General features: G+C 37.7%; 2 protein-coding genes across 4 annotated transcripts in view; one reads left to right on the forward strand and one right to left on the reverse strand.

Annotated features, from left to right (window-relative positions):
- Positions 1 to 962: 962 nt before the first annotated feature.
- Positions 963 to 4681, forward strand: LOC107554603 (ras-related and estrogen-regulated growth inhibitor-like). Its single transcript, XM_016237166.1, has 7 exons — positions 963 to 1131; positions 1371 to 1448; positions 1534 to 1590; positions 1730 to 1803; positions 2663 to 2810; positions 3201 to 3294; positions 4243 to 4681. Coding segments are annotated over exons 1-7 (642 nt in total). The 5' UTR covers positions 963 to 1130; the 3' UTR covers positions 4433 to 4681.
- Positions 4682 to 8076: 3395 nt separating this feature from the next.
- LOC107554634 (PHD finger protein 21A-like) overlaps positions 8077 to 22236 on the reverse strand; it is a 24721-nt gene continuing 10561 nt past the window's right edge. The window contains exons 8-17 of one of the 3 annotated variants that reach the window (XM_016237208.1): positions 20557 to 20768; positions 18266 to 18311; positions 17529 to 17687; positions 17370 to 17421; positions 17208 to 17287; positions 17039 to 17096; positions 14915 to 14937; positions 13726 to 13801; positions 11333 to 11436; positions 8077 to 11153 (exon numbers count right to left, since the gene is read on the reverse strand). In XM_016237208.1, the coding sequence (XP_016092694.1) occupies positions 10584 to 11153; positions 11333 to 11436; positions 13726 to 13801; positions 14915 to 14937; positions 17039 to 17096; positions 17208 to 17287; positions 17370 to 17421; positions 17529 to 17687; positions 18266 to 18311; positions 20557 to 20768 (1380 nt within the window). In that variant the 3' untranslated portion in view covers positions 8077 to 10583. Of the gene's footprint in view, positions 11154 to 11332; positions 11437 to 13725; positions 13802 to 14654; positions 14938 to 17038; positions 17097 to 17207; positions 17288 to 17369; positions 17422 to 17528; positions 17688 to 18265; positions 18312 to 19626; positions 19679 to 19785; positions 19945 to 20522; positions 20769 to 22236 lie in introns of those variants that run through there. The other 2 variants (XM_016237206.1, XM_016237207.1) reach the window with 2 other exon arrangements.

A 22236-nucleotide genomic window follows, 5' to 3' on the forward strand; every position in this document is an offset into this window, starting at 1 on the left:
AAACATTCTGTCATTTAATCATAATTTAACATTTTACTTGTTTCAAACTCATCTTTCTTCTGTGGAAAACAAAAGATGATATTTTGACGTTTTAATTGATTTCATTGTATGGACAAAAGTAAGTAAACAAATAAATAAAAAAGTGTTTAAAAAAACACTGAGATGTTTCTCAAAATATCATCTTAATGTTCTACAGAAAAGTCAAAAGAAAGTCAAAGTTTTGGAATGACTAAGGGAATTTTTGGGTGAATTATCCCTTTATGAATGTGCTTTTTGTCACTCTTTATTGGTCCTAATGAACACAAAAAACTGCAAAGCTGGAGTTTTTTTATTTTATTATTATTTACAAGTAATTTAGGAATGAGATATGGAAATGGACAGGGTATTTTATTACAAGTTATTGTCATTTTAATTGAGTTCTTTTTGATATTTTACTCAAAAGTATAGACCTGTAAAATGTTGACATCAATAAATAACACCTCAACAATAGTTGTCTGTTTATATCTCTGTCACGTGCATTATTTGTTTCAAAACTTAAGTTCCACAGGAACAAATGACTTTCCAAACAAGGCAAACCTCTTGCTGGTTATTTATGAACTCAGCTTCATTCACATTGTTAATTTTGTTCAGTTCATATCATCAGAAACACTTACCTACTAAGAGTATCTTCCTCAAAGATCTCTACTGATGCTCTGTAATCTAAGTAAAAGATATATCAGGGCAAAAATAAAAAGCTTTAATTTTAGCCCGGGTTAATGAATGGTTCTGTCTCTGCTGCTCCGGAGGCTCGACTGTCAAAGGCGATAAATCAGCTGGTCGTTTAATGAGTCTCGCAGTCGAGGCCGGTGATGAATGTGGAAAAAGAAGAGAGACCACGCTGAACAATGACGTGCTGTCCGCAGTCTCTCTCTCTCTCTCTGTGTGTGTGTGTGTGTGTGTGTGTCTGTGTGTGTCTGTGTGTGTGTGTGTGTGCGCGCGCGCGCTATTTCTAATGTCATTACTAAAAGCAGACAGACTGAGAGCGCAGAAGCAGCAGAGGCTGCAGCATATGAACTCCACAAGAGTCTCCACTGGAACACAATGATATAGATTCAAGCACTGTTCGCACTTTTAACAACTTTCGTGAGCAAAGTAAGTATTTCTGGGGAACTTTGTTTCATTCTTTAACACAGTGCCTTGTATTTTAACTTTGTATTATACTCAGAGTTGCATCTCTGCTCTGCCGCATTTATCTATCATCTTTAGCGTAGCGGAAGCGCAGTCAAGCTTAACCCGAGAAAAAGCACCTGTTACTAACAGTAGCTCTGGTCGTTTATTTGGCCTGACCCCACGAGTGTTATTATAATATTCAGATATAATATTATCCACAGTGATCATGTCAGAATCTGTACGGAAGATGTTGAGGGCGAAGCTTGTGGTGCTGGGAAGAGATAACTGTGGGAAGACAGGTAACACTGCAGTGTTTTTTCGGGGTTAATGACTATTGGTTGGTCTTGATGACTAATTGATCTGTTTTTCTCTTTTGAACTCCAGCTCTGTGTGTCAGATTCATCACCAGACGTTTCATTGGAGAGTATGAACATAAAAGGGGTAACACAAGTGAAATACATACACAGTGGTGCTGTAAAGCTGTTTTCACGCTCTAAATATTTGTGTATCTGCATTTTATTCATAAATTCATAAGTAATCTGAATCATGTGACATGCCATATACTTTTTGTGTCTCTTAGAGGTCACCTACAGGTGTCAGAAAATCGTGGACAAGGAGGCGATTGAACTGGAGATTTTAGACACAGTTAATAAGGTACAGAATGCCTGAGATTAGATCTGACAGTATGTTGTGTTGTATTTTGGCTCTTACCTATTAAGGGACCATCTCTTTGTCACTGTACATCTGCTGCTGTGCTGTTTTACAGGCCTATTGTTCCGTAGACTCAAAGAAAGACAGCAGGATGATCTTGCCTGGTCAAACAGCTGATGAGACACAGGACTCTCTGAACCATTCCATTCCTTTCATGTCTGCTGTGCTGAATCTCAGGCTGGTGGAGCAGCTTTAACAGCCCGCCTGCCATTGATCGTGTTACACAGTAGAGCAGCACTTGTTAATTCATAGGATTAGGCTGAAGCTTTACCGTCTGTGTAAATGCAGTAGAGTAGCGGTTCTGATATTTTGGAGGACTTTGATACACCCAGTTTAGGTCTTGGAGCCTGTACAAATGAGCTGATGATATAAATCAGGTGTGGGTAAAAGGATAGTTTATCAGAAATGAAAATTGTCATAATTTACTCACCATCATGCCGATCCAGCCCTGTATGACTTTCTTTCCTTTGCAGAACACAAAAGAATGTTTCTGTCATTACATTGAAACACTGAATGTCAGTGGTGTTTCATTTTTGGGAAAACTATCCTTTTAAATAATGGAGACATCCAAAATGTGCAGTGCTTCGACTTGAGATCCAGGATTGAGAACCACTGAATTTGAGAAGCAGGAGGTTTTGGGTCTATGGATTTAATTTACAGCCTTTGTGCTCCTGAATTGCCTTAAGAATCACATCTGTGAAAGTCTAGATGCACGTCACCTCCATCCTCACAGATCCGCACACATTCACTCACGTGCAGCAGATGAAGAACTACTCATATGTGTGAATCTGTTTGTTTCCAGGAATGTGCAGGACCTGCTGCGTCGTCTCTGGAGAGTTCCATTAAATGGGGTGATGGGTTTCTCATCATGTACTCTGTGACGGATCGCAGCAGTTTTGAGGCTGTGTCGCGCCTGAAGAGACTGATTGACCACATTAAACAAACGCTTGGTAAGACCATTCAGATTGTGGATGTGAATGATCACAAACTAAGGAGAAATAGTAACACTGTTCTGCTATTAGCGCTACTGCTAGCAGTCTTGTTTATGAATATGGTCCCTCCAACTAGCAAATAGCGCTGTTATCCACCAGTGTGACTCAGCCTGCCTTAATTGGTCTCAGTTCAGAGATTTCACCTCAGGCATGAACTCTTAATATAGTACACTGCAGCGTGTGAGTGTAAATTTGTAAATGACAGATAGATTACAACTCTGCAGTATTTTATTATACCATCCATCTCCAGGTACTGTCATTTTAATGGCAGTCTGTTCTTTGTCAGAGCTACAGCATCCATTACATCATTCTGTGTCTTTGTGTGTGTGTATACGTGTCTTATTCCAGGTATTCCAACAGTCATCGTTGCCAACAAATGCGACGTGGAGAATGGCCGAGTGGTGAGGACAGATGAGGGACAGGCATTAGCATCAGACCTGAGGTCAGTGCGCTTTATTTCTACTGATAACTGCACAGTTGTAAGTGATAGTATGAAGTACATACAAATATAGGTTAATTTAACTGAATTGTTTAACCCTAAGATGCATAAAGGAGGTCCGATTTACCCAGTAGGGTGTGGTTTTTGGAATATTTTTTCCATTGCAGTTTTCATTATTATTATTAATAATAATATTTATTATTGTTATTATTATTTTTTATCAAATTATACAAATTAACTCAATAAAGAAATACCACTATAATACTATTGAACTGTAAACTATTTCATAATAATAATTGATTTGATATAAAATAATGACAATAATAGTTATTATTTATATAACAACAGTACAATTACAATATTTATTATATCAATATTTACTAATATTTATGTGTTTTTTTCTTTGCTCTGGTGAAAATATAAAGCTTTTATTTTGGCAGGAAAGCACAGGGGAACCTTTCTTTTGAAATGCTTCTCTTTTTTTGACAACAGATTTATAAAGCATTCTCATTACAAGCTTTGGAAGATGTTTAGTGCATGTTGCATTTTCAAATGCATGTTATAAGCTCAAATAAATGTATATATTACATATAAATCTTGTATGTAAGCATCAGCCATGCCATTTATATATGTTTTGGACATAAGTTCTTTGAAAAAAACAACTTGTTTTTGGTCAAAATAATATTTTGTTAATAATATTTAATAATATTATCAGTCAATATTAATGAATATTATTTATTTATAATGTATTCATATATTTAATTACAATTCATTGCTTTACACTCCATTATCCATCCTAATAAAAAAATAGATTTCATCACTACCAGTCAAAAGTTTGAACGCACTTCGATGATCTTCAGTTTGATTTAAATGCCTTCATTATAACATTTAATATTTGAATTGGAAGGTTTTGCTGTGTGTGCTAAAGGTAGGGTTTCACTGCTGATGTAGGTGCAGTTTCTTTGAGCTGTCTGTAGCAGAGGACGCTTCAGCAGTGGAGGCCGCGTTCGGGCAGCTGCTGCGTGAAGTGCGTCAGGAGTTTCTGCGTCACCTGCTGGCTATGGACAAGCGCTCACGAATGCTGCAGATGAGACATGCACTCAAAAACAAACTCACACGGAGTAAAACCATGCAGTGGTGATGACCAGAAAGACTAAACGCAGTTCAGACATGACAACCATAGTGCTGTATCCTGTAACCTTTTAGAGAACAACAAGTGCCTTTTGGATTTCCAAATACTGTCATGGACATTGTCACCTGTGTGTCCAGCAAAAAGTAGTGTGTTTTTTAAAGGTGCAGTGTGCAATTTATGTGCCACTGGCAGGAACAAACTGAATTGTGAAAATAATGACTTAAAACACTCCCTTCCATTGTCTGGACAAACAGGTAGTCTCACCTCACACTTTTGCAGCTGATTGAGCCAGAAGCTGACATGTGTGATAAATGGTTGATAATCTACAGCAGGAGTGTCAGACTCAATTCCTGGAGCCCTGCAGAGTTTAGATTCAACCCTAATTAAACACACCTAATCATAAAACAAGTTTACCAAATAAGCCAGGCTTATTTCAGTTAGTCTGACTTATTTTCACTTGATTTGGTTTCATAAAGCAAAATTACCATATAGCTCAAGCTCAGTCACTCTGGCAACTTATGCTGGGAATTTAACCTGGTCCCGGGCAGGCTAACTGTCAGGCTAAGCTGAGCTCCTCTAACACTGACCAATAGGAACGCATTGATATTATGGCGCTGACTCTCTCACATACAATTATTTGACTTTATTATCAGTCCAAAAATAAAAGTATACAGAAAATGCAACTTAAATAAATCAAAATATATAGGCTATATATAGGATTTAATGATTTTGTTTGAAGATATTTAAAAACATTTTAACATGCTGCTACATGCGCATTCAGTTGATCAGCAGTTTCTAGCCATGCAGCCTTTCTCTCTGGTTTTATGACTGCTGTACCTTATGGTTATTAGAAGAACATTAAAACATTACAATATAAAATTGCTCTTTAAAGCATTAAAAACACTAAATTAAAAGTTCAAATCACTAAATTAAAAATGAAAATAAATAATATAAAACAGACTATATTTTATGTGTTAAGAGGAATAACTCATTTGAGCTAGTAATTAGGGCTGTATTAGCTTACATTGATTTACAGTTACTGCTATCATAAAAATACACTTATATGTAGGATTAAAAGTCTACATGTCACATTTAATGTCCAACAACAAATATTTGAGCAGAATGCATATTTTATTCAGAATTATTGCGCTATTATTCTATTGCGTTCCATCTGTTTAGCGCGCATGCGTGCAGCAGCGCTCGTTCACTCACGCAAGCCTCGCCCGCTCCTGACAGCAAAATGGATTTGCATGACTTTCTAACATCTACAGATGAAAAATATACCTGTGACGTGTCAGTTATGCGCTGAGGCAAACACAATGTCTCAAATGCAGTAAACATCACAAATATTCGCTGTTTGTCATGGTGGATCGATTTGATCCATGGTCGGCATTAAGGGCTGCTTAAGAATAAGCGAGCACATCAAATTATCCTGACTCATTGAACCTGGATCGAATTAGAGAGATTGCGTGAATCTAAATGGTCGTTTATGAAACCGCTTTAGTCCCGATTGATTTGTTTGGTTATTTCAAGTCAGGTTTTGGACTTTAATCCCCGCTTTTTTTCGCGTCTTTTATGAAACAGCCCCCTGATCCAACTAATCAAGTCCTTCTGACTTGATTGAAAACTACATCAGAATCAGAATCAGCTTTATTGCCAGGTATGTTTTCACATACGAGGAATTTGTTTTCGTGACAAAAGCTTCCACAGTGTAACAGAATGACAGTGACAGAACAAAAACACAGATAATAAAAGAATTAAAAAAATAGAACAAGTAAATAAGTAATAACAATATATAAATTGACAATTGTATGTGCAGGTATATTACAATAGACAGTTGTGTATGTACAGGTATATTATGTGCAAATTTGAAGTGTAGACTAAGTATGCGTGTTAGATAAATAAGTGTATGGGTGTATGAATAGTGTTGTGTGTTCCACAGTTATTGTCATGTTCATGAGATGGATTGCCTGAGGGATGCCTGGTATGTGTGTTGGAACCGTTTTTATACAGTCTATGGTTGGAACAAAACTCTGCAGGGCTTCGGCCCTCAAGGGATTGAGTTACACCATCCTGCTCGAAGTCAACCACTCCGTGCACCTTTAAACCAGTTTAAGAGAAAGTACTTTAACATTTAAAATGGATCCAATTGACCACTTGAGCTCAGTTGACCTCTTCCTTTGCATCAATTTCACTGTAAATTGTCATTCCGATGCAACATTCATTATGTATTTAAACTGCACTTTTGTGTGAGAAGTCATACATGCTTATTTAAAGGCACCGAATTCTTTCTGATACTGAGCTTGTCTAATATTAAGTCAAGCTTAAAATGGCAGATGATGCGCCATGTGGCAGATGATCTGTCTTCCGACTTGGTATTTTGATGCTCTTTTGATCCAATTTCATTTTCACGTGCCTCTATTAGATTGAAATATCATGAGGGAACAGAACCAAATATATGGTGTTTTTCTGTTTTACACAGCTGTTTTTAGACTTCCTGCGTCCTGGCAGTGTGCACAATCCACTCTGTGGAGAAAATGGGTTACAGGACATTGTATCCTAATGCTAAATGTTGTATTATTACTTGTGTTGTTTAAATGTTAATTAGAATCATGTGTGTTGGAACCGTTTTTATACAGTCTATGGTTGGAACAAAACTCTGCAGGGCTTCGGCCCTCAAGGGATTGAGTTACACCATCCTGCTCGAAGTCAACCACTCCGAGCACCTTTAAACCAGTTTAAGAGAAAGTACTTTAACATTTAAAATGGATCCAATTGACCACTTGAGCTCAGTTTACCTCTTCCTTTGCATCAATTTCACTGTAAATTGTCATTCCGATGCAACATTCATTATGTATTTAAACTGCATTTTTGTGTGAGAAGTCATACATGCTTATTTAAAGGCACCGAATTCTTTCTGATACTGAGCTTGTCTAATATTAAGTCAAGCTTAAAATGGCAGATGATGCGCCATGTGGCAGATGATCTGTCTTCTGACTTGGTATTTTGATGCTCTTTTGATCCAATTTCATTTTCATGTGCCTCTATTAGATTGAAATATCATGAGGGAACAGAACCAAATATATGGTGTTTTTCTGTTTTACACAGCTGTTTTTAGACTTCCTGCGTCCTGGCAGTGTGCACAATCCACTCTGTGGAGAAAATTGTTTCCAAAATGGGTTACAGGACATTGTATCCTAATGCTAAATGTTGTATTATTACTTGTGTTGTTTAAATGTTAATTAGAATGACCGTGTTAATATTCATTTGCTGCTTTAATGTAAAGCAGATCTTAGAGAGAAAAACAGACTGTTTAATTTACAATTTTATTTAGCAAAAATGGTAAAAATAAATAAATACAAATTGATCAAATGCTCCAGTAATATCAGCCTCCTCAACAAAAAGAATTCATTAAGTTATATATTCAAATAACTTACACATGGACTTCTATGAGAAAAGGTAAACGGACATCAGGCAACACACAAGATTAAGAAACAAAACATACAAAATGTAGAAAAGTAAAATGAAACAAAAGAGCAATACACATCCCTTTTAAAAACTATTATGAAAGAATCTAGACTTTTTTTTTTTTTTTTTTTTTTTTTTTTTTTTTTTTTTTTTTACAACAAACTGAAGTAAATTGTGTTCTTAATTTATAGTTAAGGACATTAGATTAAGCACTGATATTTTCACATTGCAATAATCTATCCTTGATTTTACTTAAGGGTTTCATCAACCTGAATGAGGTAACAGCATGAGGTGTAAGAACGTGAATCTTCAAAAACATTACTATGCGTATCTTGAAAACATGAACAAAAAGCCTGAGCTCTCGGTAAACACTATTAATATCTGAAGAGATCAGATTTCACACACTTCAGGACACAATACCCAATTCTCATGTGTAAGGAACATGAATGAGGAGACACAGTAGACTCCCATCTATCTCATCAGAGAACATCTGTCACCGAAGCACTGTCAGTCCTACTAACCACATCTGGGCCTCAGGATTCTTGGCCCCTAAAGGATGGGAGATGACATTTGCAAATGTCACATCTGATGAGCATTTACGTAAGGGCTATTTTCCCTTTGCTTTCTTTTTTCAATGCACTACAAAATCTGACATACCATTAAACCACCAAACAGAACGCAGCTTCTTTACGTCACTTTGGAATTTTTGCAATTGTGATGAAATAGGTTTTAGTATTAACTTCTATCAGACAATACTTCTGCGATTGTTGAAAACTCGTGAAAACGCAGATGCGATATAAAATGAGGGGCAGATACCCAGATCATCAGCCTGGGATAGAATGGTTTAACTAAAAGTAAAGTGTTTTCATAAACATACCAGCAAATTATTTTATGTTTTGATATAAGGTGTAAGAGTTCTTATGAGTAGTGGTCAGACTCACTATAGGCAGCGCAGGCACTGTCTTCACTAACACAACCTGAATGATCACACACTGGATGATAAAGTAGGTTGTTTCCGAAAAGGGAAAAATACACACACGTTGTGCTGACAACTGACTCTAAGACACCGACAAGTCATAACACTACGATGAAACAGCCTAACATAGTCTATAGAACTTAAGGCAACCAATACACAGAGGCTACAGCAGGCCAGAGCTGCATGTTCAGCATTGAAAACCCTCACAAACCTGAAATGAAGATATAAACACTGTAGATATTTCTGTCTTTTATCAAAAGTGTGTTTGACACCACTGTGCTTCTGGATTATTTCTTGTGCTTTTTTCTTGGGGAAAAAAAAAACACTGGAAGTGTCGTCTTGGCACATGATACAGTGTTCAAGCTACGGCTGCTGCATCTCAGATGTTAGAACTGGTCTGGTGTGTTTGTCTGTGCATGTTCATGTGCAGTCACACACTGTGAAATGCACAGCGGTGAGAGCATCGTGAGCTCTGATACGGTTAGAGAAATGCAAAAGGTAAATAAAGGGATAACAGAAGAGCCCCTAAAAGACCATGGTAAAGTAGTTGCGCTAGGCACGTATAACGTACGCCTGCTGTGTTGTGCTTTTGGAGAGGTTTACAGAACCGTGTAGTAAAGTGTGTTAAAATGATACAGAACAGAAGCCCTTAAATTGGCCCATAAGCGTAACGTTACTGGCATAGCGGTTTTATGGGATATTTCTGACTGCATGATTCCTCCCAAGTCGTTGGACAAGGCATGAGACCCCCTGCTACAGTCTGGGTAAATAAAAAATCCTCTGAATGTGAAAATGGAGTGAGAGTGATGTGAGAGACATCTCAAATCATTCCCTTCTGTGACGGCGCCTGAACTGCGCTCTCAATAAATCACATCTGTTCAGTAGATAAGGCATGGTCAGAATTTACCTCACAGACCTCACTTCAGGACTGACACTACAAATACTATTCTACTATTAAATATCTATCTAATGTTCCGAGTAACGTAAAAGAACAGTTCCCTGTGGCATCGATTATTTGGCAGAACAGAATTACGGAATATTTTTGTAAGAAAGAAGAAAACGATAAATAAGGTCATATGTAAAAAATAGCAAAACATATTTACAGAAATGTTTCGGTTTTTCAAAAACACCACAAAATAGACAAATGCAAATGAAAATAGTTAAACCTCCAGAAGAACGCCTGGAAGACCTGTATTTCTGTCAGTGTGTGACAAAGAACCTGTTTTTGCGCTCCATGTTCTGCCCTGGAGACACAACAACTGAAAACTAGATGAAACAACTGCACCTCAGTTGTGTTTCACAGACAAAACGGACACTGAACTCCTCAACACGTCATATCTTATGTCTCAGATCAGAGCTACAGGACCTGATAGGAAGCTGCACTACTCATCTAGCAGGACGAGACCTTCACCCCGATCCAGCCTTCAGAAGCTTTCCCACTCAGAGGTGCTATGGCAACTGTATCAGGCACACAATGGTGTGATATCTTTAAATTTTATTACTCTTTTCTATATCATTATTCTTTGTAGAAATCTTTTCGGTGTGCATACGTGAGCATACACATTGCTGGTACTTTAGGAACCTCCTTCCTGCATGTAGTAAATGGCACTATGGATTTTCTTTCCCTCATAGATACAAGAGATGAAACAACAACACAAAACAACAACACTGTTAACTGGCACGCTTTGGGCCCCAACTGTGGCGTGGTAGTCGATGCTATTTCACCCCCTCTGTCACTTCTGTAAGGGGCATGATTGAGCCGAGGAGGGCCTGTGGGATGACGCTGAGGTCTTTGTTGTTTTTATGTTTTTTTGTATTCTCCTCCCCTGTGGACACAGTTCCATTGGTACTGAGAACCGCCTGGTTGCTGCTGTTATTGCTGAAGGCTGCGGCATTTATATTTGTGGGTTCGCCCTTGATTCTGGACGTGCTGTTGATTTGAGCGCTCTCCCCTCTGCCCTCTTCGCTCTTTGCACCGGCAGCCTCTGGGTTGTTATTCGTGGCGATCTGCTTTAAGGTATCGCTCGTGTTTGTGAGAGTGCTAATTATCATCGTCGCTTCTGAGGAGCTTGTTGGGGTATTTGTGTTGTTGTTTGTGTCTGTGGTGACCGCACTGGATTTGGAAGCTCCATTGTGGGAGGTTTCTCCATTAGCCATGACCTCAGGGCAGATGAAGGGAGACAACTGGATCCCTCTGATCAGATGCACCAGCCCTCTCGTTTTCTCAAGCGAAGCCTCCATCTCTCTCTGCTGGGCCAGTACGCTGTTCTTGCCGTCCACACAGCTCTGTGCAGGGAGAGAGGACACAGTGCTGCTGACTCATACAACCAAAATCTCATCATTATATAGTTAGTGGCCTTCTGGAGGTACGGAATAATAAATGAATGCATCGGTTTGATTTGTAATTTTGGTGGTATGACTCATCGTGCAGACAAAAGTGGATATGAACTTAAGAATTCTCTCACCGTTATAGAGTCGCTGAGCTGTCCGATTCTGTGCTCCAGCGTCTCTCTTTCCTGCTGCAGCTCTGTGCTCCATCTCTTCAGACGATCTTTCTCTCCCTCTTTAGCTGCAGGGAAATGAGTGTACGTTTAAATCTCTAAAGAATGCACAGGTTGGGTTCTGGAAGTAAAAATCTCATTAATTTTCCTCATAGAGAAATCAATTTTTAACAATTCTGTAGAACCCTTTTGAAACGGATCTGCCATGAGAGCAGAGGTTAGTAATCAATTGTGGAGGCTTTTGTTGGAGCCAACAGTCAGCATTTAAGGCACTTATGACACATTTAAGATGCATGTTCTTGAAAGAGCTAGGTTTTCTAGCATATTTACTTCAAATGCTTCAATCTTCATATTTACAAGTAGGCTACTTTCTACGGTGCCTGTGTTTGTTTTTATTGCAACATTTTGTATCTTTAAAGGGAGGTATGAAAGTCAAAGCAAATCGAACACTGAGACAAATATAATAAAATGTATAAAAAAAATCAAATACCATTATCATCTTGATAAGATATAGCATATTATACTTCTGTCCTTGTGTCTCATTGTATTTCAAAGTGGTATATTGTACTACCATTATTATTTGATTACATAATTTGCAACGCTTCAAAAGTTCATGTAGTTCATAAAGAGAAGTTAAGTGCACAGCCTAGAACTTTCGTCTATACTCCTGATTGTCTTATACTTTTCTGCTTTTTTCAAAGTGTGCAACTTTGAAAAGCGTGGTTCATCTCAGAGCTGGTTGGTTTGGTTCATGACTTGAAGAATTAGGGTGTGTTCACACTTGGTGTCTTTTTCACAAGAAAAAGTTGACAAGGGCGTTTTTAGTAAAAAAAAATAAAAAAAATAATGTTTGGTTACACATAGCAGCCGACGAGGGTGTCTTTTGTTGCTATAACAACAGCTGCAACAGTAGCCTAAGTTGGCTCTTGCGTTGACTTTTGAAGTTAACGGGGAGGAGAGTGTCAGTTCACAATGACGTTTGTGGGTGCACGATATTATACGGGAAGGAAACAGTATGATGTGTATTATGACAGAGTTTTGTGCTCATATCATGCAACTCCTTGTGCTCCGAAACTAGTACGATAAGTCTATCTACCGGCACCTTTTTTCTTGTTGTTATTGTTGTTATGGAAACGACTGGTCTTGCTACTCGCTTGTCATTGGTCAGCTGTCAAAAAGGAGCTTGATGTAGGGCAGGTTTTATTTTTCTTCAGAAAAGTTTAAAGGGGTGGTTCACTGGTTTTTTTTATAGGCTTGATTGTGTTTATGGGGTGCAGTCTAACATGTGTTAATGCTTCGTTTGTTAAAAAAACGCATTATGTTTCACATAATTTACCTTTATTTCATTTTTTCTTCAGAAAAGTTTAAAGGGGTGGTTCACTGGTTTTTTTATAGGCTTGATTGTGTTTATGGGGTGCAGTCTAACATGTGTTAATGCTTTGTTTGTTAAAAAAACGCATTATGTTTCACATAATTTACCTTTATTTCACACCTCTCAGTCCCTTCTCCTCTGAACGCTCTGATCATTTCCTGCTTTTATGAAGCCCCTCCCTCAGAAATACACGATGGGCTCTGATTGGTTAGCTAGCCCAGTGTGTTGTGATTGGCTAAACCCCCTCTAGTGCACGTCTAATCGTCCCGCCCCTCACCTCAGCAGCATGTGCTCTGGTTGTATTGTAAACAATGACGTCGTCTATATTGCTTAACAGTTTGAGCCCGATTGAGAAGCAGAGGATATTATTGAAGAGGATCGCGCAGAACCTGGTAGGCCTCAGATTTTTGTTTGTTGTTGTCTCATACTTTTAGATACACTGGTATTTGTAAATGCTACTGCTTCTGTTAGCTTTTAATATATGGTTTTATTTCGTTTTTGTAGGCATTAAACTGCCAGAATTTTAAAAGAAGATATCTCCGTTTGCATTGAACTTTCAGCTTCGTAACTTTGCAGATATTGTTTATGATCAAACAGCAACATTACACACTAACTAACATTAAAAAAGTGAAATCGCAATCAACCACCCCTTTAACTTTTTTTCAACTTGAAAAGACGCTGTGAGCTGCAGAAAAAAAAGCCGGCGGTGGCGTTTAAAAAAGCGCTCATGACTTTTTGGAAAACACGGTTTACTCCATAGGATTATAATGTAAAACAGACACTGGCAGCTTCAAAAAAGACACCAAGTGTGAACACAGCCTAAAGTCAATTCCAAAGATCACAGGTTTACTGATGCATTTCAAAAGAACCTCATAACAAGAGACCAATTTAAACTCCTAACTATATATTTAAGCTTACATAACCATTCTGTGTCACTGCAGGTTCACTGTTCTAGACAGCATTAGTTATATGTGAAACTCCTCACCTGCTTTATAGGAGATGTAGGAATGGACAATAGCAAGAGTCCCTGGCCACTCAATGGCATCTTCCTTCTGCAGAATCTGAAGAAAACATGTAACTGAATGATACTGAAATACACAATTGTTCACGGTCTGCATTGCATTCAAAGTAATACACACAAAAACACAAACGCACATAAACAAACACACAAAAACATAAACATTAATGTGGAAATGAACTTAAAATAGTGAAATCAAATGAAGTGGAAAGAAATGAGGCTACCTAAACTTTCAAAGTTTGGAGCAGTCTTGATGTAAATTTCTGGTTTTTAATATTTGGAATAAATATTAGGTCCTGCATCAATTTCTTCCAACTTCAGAGGTCTTAAGCAGCAGAACTGTGGGCTCGTGCCTCTGGTTTTGGCGTTTTAGGCAGAGCTGCATGACGCCCAGATGATTAGCAAGTATCACATATGACTGTATTATATTATATGACACATATAACCACTAAATACTGACTCGTCAGTCAAAACCTCATGCTTATAGTCTCTATTCCATCTAAATTGAGCTTGTTTTTAAACAGAACATTTTTGGTTGGTTTGAGTAAAATAGTGGCCTCTTTGTCCTCAATTTCATCAAATTTTGCTCTGAAATTACAATGCCATTCATATTAAAAGTCTCTGTATTGAAAGAATATAACCTGAACGATTTAAATTAACTCTGTAAAGATTGTCTGCTTTGTAAGACCAGTGACAAAAGTGAAACGTGACATGGCATGGTACAAAAAATGAAATGATTAACGATAGTGAGAGTGAACGGCAATGAATCTCTCAGTTACCTGAGACTCTTAATTCACCTCCGCTACCACTAGATGTCGCTGGTGAGCACGGTGAACAGTGGGATAGGGAAGTCTGAATTGTCTCAGTAACTGTAGTGGACTATCACAGTTACTTACATCCCCTGCTGAGTTGGGGCTGGGTGAGGGTGAATGAGATGGAAAGGTGAGTGAGAGAGCAGGGGAGAATGGGCTGCCCGCAGTGGGCCGCTGTAGGTCTGGGGAGGTAGAATGATGGCTGCTGGTGGTTGGGGGGAGGGGCCCCCGCTCCACAATACTGCAGTTTTTAGAAAGGCGACCTGGGTGAGATGAAACAAAGGACAAACAAAACACAAAAGAAAAGAAAAAGAAAAGGAAGACAAAACATTGGTGTAGCATACCTCTGACAAGCTGTCCTCATTGGCTAGGGTAGCAGGAAGGAGCAGACGGGGGTGGTGTGACGGTGGTTGGGAGGGAGAGAGCAACGTTAGATCACAAAAGGAAGCATTGCATGCTGGGTAACAACACATTCTGCAAAAGCTGGCCTTAGATCAGTTGATAAAGGCAGAAGGCATTATATTTAGGCAGATGGGGATAAGAAATGCCAATAACAAAGAACGATCAGAGGGCAATGATTCAAAGAAGCTTATCAGGCATCAAGAAGCTTATTTTCATCTACAGCTAACACAGATGCTGTCAAATGTTAAGACGAGCCTTTAAGTGAATATGCAGCATCATATATCAACAGAGATTGCACATTCATGTGTTCACTGGGCATTAACAGAACAAGTTCTTTATTAACAAGTACTAATAGCACTATTATATTACACAGGGTAGCAAAGTTTCAACATCATATATATATAAAAAATAATAAAGTATTATTGTTTTAAATTAGCTCTATTCATTTTACACATAAACCCAAGTCAAGAGCTAAATTCAACTAAACAATATGACTTGGTCCCAAATGTGTTAGAGATCTATTTAAGAAGTCCAAAACAGGAACAGTTCCTTTAGCTTCTCAACAAACACTACTACTGGAGGAGGAGGCTTTTAATCAGCCTTCAAACAAATATATTAACTACAGGTTTTAAAAGAGACAGGAACTTTTTAATCCAAAAATAACAAAAAGCATAATTTTGGCTCTACTGCAAGTTATTCTGATCACATTAATACTCACAAACTTCACTTTTGACAGATATTTGTCTCAAGCCACATTTTCGTGCTCACAGCTTCAGTTCTTTCAGGGACAGTTTACCGTAAGATGAAAACTCATTTGCTCACCCTCATGTTAAAAGAAGATATTTTGAAGAATGTCTTTTTTTGTCCATACATTTAAAGTCAGTGGCGTCCAATGTTGTTTAAGACTCGGAGTTTCCATTATACGGACAAGAACAATCAACAAAATATCTTATAGAAAGAAAGTAAGTCATACAGGTTTGGAACAACATGAGGGTGAGTAAATGATGACAGAATTTCTGGGTGAACTACCCCTCCCTTTAATATGCAACAGACTGGTCATATCAAAAGTATCAAAAGATAACTTTGGTCAACTGTAATGCTGCGTTTTGAGTTTTTGTACTCCAGTCTGTCCAATACACGTATTAGTGGCACACTATTGATGCAGTATTGTCGCACCTTTAGGATGTGCACAACTCATCTAATTGTAAATCTATAAAGCAGGCTGTGAACATTGTCTGAGTCTTTTACTAATGTATACACTTTTACAGCAGCCTGAAGACAGTCATTATCCCACTTAACACACTGCAGGGTCATTTCTTTCTGCCTCACACATACACTCCAGAGTGCCTGTAAGCACATTACATAATCAAACAGTCATTACTGTTGAATGTGTGCTTGTGTGAGACGGAGAGACTGACTGATGGGAGTAAAGCTGAGTGGATCAGTTCAGGATGAGAGGTGTAGAAAAAGGGCTTAAATAACTGAATAATAACTGGCTAGTGATTTTTTAGAGCAATAAAACTAGACAATTCAGTCATTTTTGTCCCATTTCACAGATATGGATAATATCTACGTTGTGAAAAACTCGTTTGCATTTAGTTTTCATCTTAAAACATTCAAAATTATGAAATGTTTCTCTCTTTTTTTTTTGACCTTGCAACATTCAAACAAAATGCCATAATTTGTTCTTCCAGTGAAACAACAGACTTCTTTCGCTTTAACCCCGCCCCTTTCTTACAATCCACTGCAAACTACCATTCAGATCTGCCTCCAATTCAATCAACAACCAATGCATAGAACCAAGTCTTTCTTTTTGATAATCCATTACACTTGGATACGTTACAATTTGGAGGAAAAGATCTGTCGCTACATCAGTTACATCGCAACTTCAATGTCAGAAGCAGAAATGGTGGAGGACAAGTTAAATCCCTAAAGTAAGAACGAATGCAACAGTGATGCTTGCCTTAGCAAAAACCTCTAACAACCTGTTATGTCTATGCTTGGATTTTTTTCAAGCAGAGTATCTAATAGAGGCACAGAAAGACAGCGTGATTGGCTGAACTCACCTCTCTTCCTGCTAGACTGGTTTATGGAACTCAGATACGACACTGAGCTCTTCTTCCGCTGAAACACAGAAGCATAGATATGTAAATGTAAGCATGGCTCATTCCATTGGATATTTTCAATCTGTTTGCACTGAACTGCTCTTGTTTAATGTGTGTGTATGTTTGTTACCTCTGGTTCAAACATGGCTCCACTATATATTGGATTTGCTGTTGTTCGTCTCTTGCGTTCCTGACGCCTGCTTTGAATCTCTACACAAGCAAAGCGGGAAAGGTCAATACACATGCATGCACACAAACAAACCCACACACAGACACATTTCTTTCTCCTGACCTTCTAGATAGTCGCGTGTGACCAGTCCCAGAGACAACATGAAGGCCAGTTTCTGTGGAAAGAATGCATGCCATTATCTAAGTAATCAACATAATCTACATCACCATACTTATCATTATCGTCATTATAAACTGTGATGTAAACATAAATGTATTTTACCAGAGGGCTCTCCTGATGTTTGGACGCAGGAGTGTGTGTGTTGGTGGGGGCAGGTGAAGATGGCGTATCTAAAGACAGTGGAGGTGAAGTGTGTGTAGGCGTGTCTGGAGAGATGAGCAATGAAGTCTTTGGCTCTGTCCCATATTCCACTGCAGGTATCTGAAGCAGAAACAAAGATGTTTTAATACACTACAATTCAAAGGTTTGCGGTCAGTAAGATTTTTTTTTTTTAATGTTTTCGAAAGAAGTCTGAAAATACAATAAAAAGTGTATTATAGTGAAATATTTCTCTTAAAGAAACTCTTTTCTATTTGAATATATTATAATCGTCATTTATTACTGTGATGGCAATTACAGTCTTCAGTGTCACATGATACTTCAGAAATCAGTCTAATATTCTGATTTGGTGCATAAGAAACATTTCTTATTATCATCAATTATGAAAACAGTTGTGCTGCTTAATATTTTTGTGGAAACCATGATACATTTTTTGTTTCAGAATTAGTTGATGAATAGAATGACCAAAGAACAGCATTTATTTGAAATAGAAATAATTTCTTTACGGTCACAGTTTAATTTAATGTGTATTGCTGAATAATAATATAAAAAAAGCCAATATTAGAAGGAGACAGACAAAGATGGCTGCTGAGTGAACCAACTTTCCTTAAAGAAATGTTTTATGTGCTAATGAATGTTTTAGAGTAAACCTAAATACACTTCATGTGAATTTCCCTCACCGTGTTGTCAGAGCTTGGGCTGTTGTGAGGTAACTGCTGTGTGTGTCTCTGCGTGTGTGTAGATGGGGAGATCAGGATGCTTGTGTTGTTACAGCTGTTGGGGCAGGGCAGGCCATTGAGGATACGCATCTGCTGGACGTGACCAGAGGAAGGGAGGGCAGTGCTCAGTAACACCGGTGACTGTAAGGTGTGCACAGAAACCTGAGCAGCAGCTGGAGACAAAGACACTGGAGGTTTTGGCCTGACCTGCTCACACACACATACAGGTAAAAGAGAAGAATTATTTATGGAATGACTGGAGAAAATAAAAGGTGGGCCTAAGCAGTGAAAAAATGACTGAGGTATCAGAAACGTGATGCTCAACTCGGCAGTTTAACACAGCGGCTCTTTCACATCTAGATTTCAGTCTTACAGAAAGATGTTTCCTACATTTCTACGCCACAATACCACCAGCTCCACTCCAATATAATTTAAAATTGTCTATGTATTGACTATTATTTTATATTATAATTAATTTCAATAAAATGTTTAATTATTTGTTATGAATAACCTTATCTTTTAGTTTGCATCCATCAAGTTCTGAATGAAAAGAGAAAATAAAATGAGATGAAGTACCGTTTATTTGTAAAGTATACAATTTACTCAATTATGAAAAACTTTGCATCATTTAATATATGAACCATTTTTCAAATAAAATTTCCAACTTAAATGATAATATTATATAAATGACTATATTTCTATGTGATGTACACTATATAAAATTTGAGGTCAGTAAGATTTTTTTTTAAATATATTTTTAAAGAGCAGGTCACATGGGTTTTTGAAAAATATCTCTTTTGCAGTTTATAACGTAGCTATCCTTAAAAGAAAACAATCTGCAAAGTTGTTAATCAAAAAAGTGCATGATAAATAAAGATATTGTCTCTCAAAAGAGAGAGTCGATTCTGAATCGCCTTAACGAGTCGTCATATTTTCTCATCTTTTGCCGGTTACCGGTATACGTCACTGAGTAACACATTTGCATAATCCCCGCCTGCCCGCGAAATACGAACAGAGTCTGACCTGTCCACAAACACTTCCGCTAGACTAGTTAGTGTGTTTACATCATGTTGAGAAGACGCTGTGTTCAAGGATACCACAGAAACACAATTCCAACCTTTTGTTGTGTGCTTGTCATTTTACCAAGGACTGCTTCTCTAATCTTGGCTTTTATCTTCGTTGGCTTCTACTCTTCTTAATTTGGGCTAACAAGCTCTCCGAACCACAACCTGTAAGTATGATTGATACGTTATGTGTACATTTTCAATACACATGCATGCACACAAACAAACCCACACACAGACACATTTCTTTCTCCTGACCTTCTAGATAGTCGCGTGTGACCAGTCCCAGAGACAACATGAAGGCCAGTTTCTGTGGAAAGAATGCATGCCATTATCTAAGTAATCAACATAATCTACATCACCATACTTATCATTATCGTCATTATAAACTGTGATGTAAACATAAATGTATTTTACCAGAGGGCTCTCCTGATGTTTGGACGCAGGAGTGTGTGTGTTGGTGGGGGCAGGTGAAGATGGCGTATCTAAAGACAGTGGAGGTGAAGTGTGTGTAGGCGTGTCTGGAGAGATGAGCAATGAAGTCTTTGGCTCTGTCCCATATTCCACTGCAGGTATCTGAAGCAGAAACAAAGATGTTTTAATACACTACAATTCAAAGGTTTGCGGTCAGTAAGATTTTTTTTTTTTAATGTTTTCGAAAGAAGTCTGAAAATACAATAAAAAGTGTATTATAGTGAAATATTTCTCTTAAAGAAACTCTTTTCTATTTGAATATATTATAATCGTCATTTATTACTGTGATGGCAATTACAGTCTTCAGTGTCACATGATACTTCAGAAATCAGTCTAATATTCTGATTTGGTGCATAAGAAACATTTCTTATTATCATCAATTATGAAAACAGTTGTGCTGCTTAATATTTTTGTGGAAACCATGATACATTTTTTGTTTCAGAATTAGTTGATGAATAGAATGACCAAAGAACAGCATTTATTTGAAATAGAAATAATTTCTTTACGGTCACAGTTTAATTTAATGTGTATTGCTGAATAATAATATAAAAAAAGCCAATATTAGAAGGAGACAGACAAAGATGGCTGCTGAGTGAACCAACTTTCCTTAAAGAAATGTTTTATGTGCTAATGAATGTTTTAGAGTAAACCTAAATACACTTCATGTGAATTTCCCTCACCGTGTTGTCAGAGCTTGGGCTGTTGTGAGGTAACTGCTGTGTGTGTCTCTGCGTGTGTGTAGATGGGGAGATCAGGATGCTTGTGTTGTTACAGCTGTTGGGGCAGGGCAGGCCATTGAGGATACGCATCTGCTGGACGTGACCAGAGGAAGGGAGGGCAGTGCTCAGTAACACCGGTGACTGTAAGGTGTGCACAGAAACCTGAGCAGCAGCTGGAGACAAAGACACTGGAGGTTTTGGCCTGACCTGCTCACACACACATACAGGAAAAAGAGAAGAATTATTTATGGAATGACTGGAGAAAATAAAAGGTGGGCCTAAGCAGTGAAAAAATGACTGAGGTATCAGAAACGTGATGCTCAACTCGGCAGTTTAACACAGCGGCTCTTTCACATCTAGATTTCAGTCTTACAGAAAGATGTTTCCTACATTTCTACGCCACAATACCACCAGCTCCACTCCAATACAATTTAAAATTGTCTATGTATTGACTATTATTTTATATTATAATTAATTTCAATAAAATGTTTAATTATTTGTTATGAATAACCTTATCTTTTAGTTTGCATCCATCAAGTTCTGAATGAAAAGAGAAAATAAAATGAGATGAAGTACCGTTTATTTGTAAAGTATACAATTTACTCAATTATGAAAAACTTTGCATCATTTAATATATGAACCATTTTTCAAATAAAATTTCCAACTTAAATGATAATATTATATAAATGACTATATTTCTATGTGATGTACACTATATAAAATTTGAGGTCAGTAAGATTTTTTTTTAAATATATTTTTAAAGAGCAGGTCACATGGGTTTTTGAAAAATATCTCTTTTGCAGTTTATAACGTAGCTATCCTTAAAAGAAAACAATCTGCAAAGTTGTTAATCAAAAAAGTGCATGATAAATAAAGATATTGTCTCTCAAAAGAGAGAGTCGATTCTGAATCGCCTTAACGAGTCGTCATATTTTCTCATCTTTTGCCGGTTACCGGTATACGTCACTGAGTAACACATTTGCATAATCCCCGCCTGCCCGCGAAATACGAACAGAGTCTGACCTGTCCACAAACACTTCCGCTAGACTAGTTAGTGTGTTTACATCATGTTGAGAAGACGCTGTGTTCAAGGATACCACAGAAACACAATTCCAACCTTTTGTTGTGTGCTTGTCATTTTACCAAGGACTGCTTCTCTAATCTTGGCTTTTATCTTCGTTGGCTTCTACTCTTCTTAATTTGGGCTAACAAGCTCTCCGAACCACAACCTGTAAGTACTATTAATAGGTTATGTGTACATTTTCAATTGAGTGCTCAAATTAAATAGTTTTTGTGCTAATATGTGATGTATACCTAGTGCAGCTTTAGGTTTCCAGGTAAATCACGATCTTACTGAAATAGTTCTGATAATTTGCTGTGAACCCACTATCTCCAAAGAATGTGTCGATTAATGTAGACTGACTTTGTTCTAATTACTTCGTTTAATAATAAAGAATGTAGTGTAGTGCACAGACTTTATAATCATTGTGAAATTGCTGTTTATTTTGCTGCACGGCAGTTATAGGTTTAATGCAGGAGAGACGAGCGAGTTAGTTAGGCTAGTGCGCCTGTGAGCTGTTCTGCGTTCTGATTAAAAGTTAAGACAGAGCGTCTTTTGTCTGTCGTTCTGCAAACATTACAGTAGACATATTTTGGTTTACAAACTGTATTGTTT

Source organism: Sinocyclocheilus grahami, unplaced genomic scaffold, assembly GCF_001515645.1.
Source record: "Sinocyclocheilus grahami isolate Dianchi unplaced genomic scaffold, SAMN03320097.WGS_v1.1 scaffold508.1, whole genome shotgun sequence".
Classification (NCBI taxonomy): domain Eukaryota; kingdom Metazoa; phylum Chordata; class Actinopteri; order Cypriniformes; family Cyprinidae; genus Sinocyclocheilus; species Sinocyclocheilus grahami.

Coding starts and splice junctions, on each gene's coding strand:
- LOC107554603 (XM_016237166.1), top strand. Junction 1,591..1,729: donor AGAGTATGAACATAAAAGGG/GTAACACAAGTG, acceptor TGTGTCTCTTAG/AGGTCACCTACAGGTGTCAG. Junction 1,804..2,662: donor TTTTAGACACAGTTAATAAG/GTACAGAATGCC, acceptor GTTTGTTTCCAG/GAATGTGCAGGACCTGCTGC.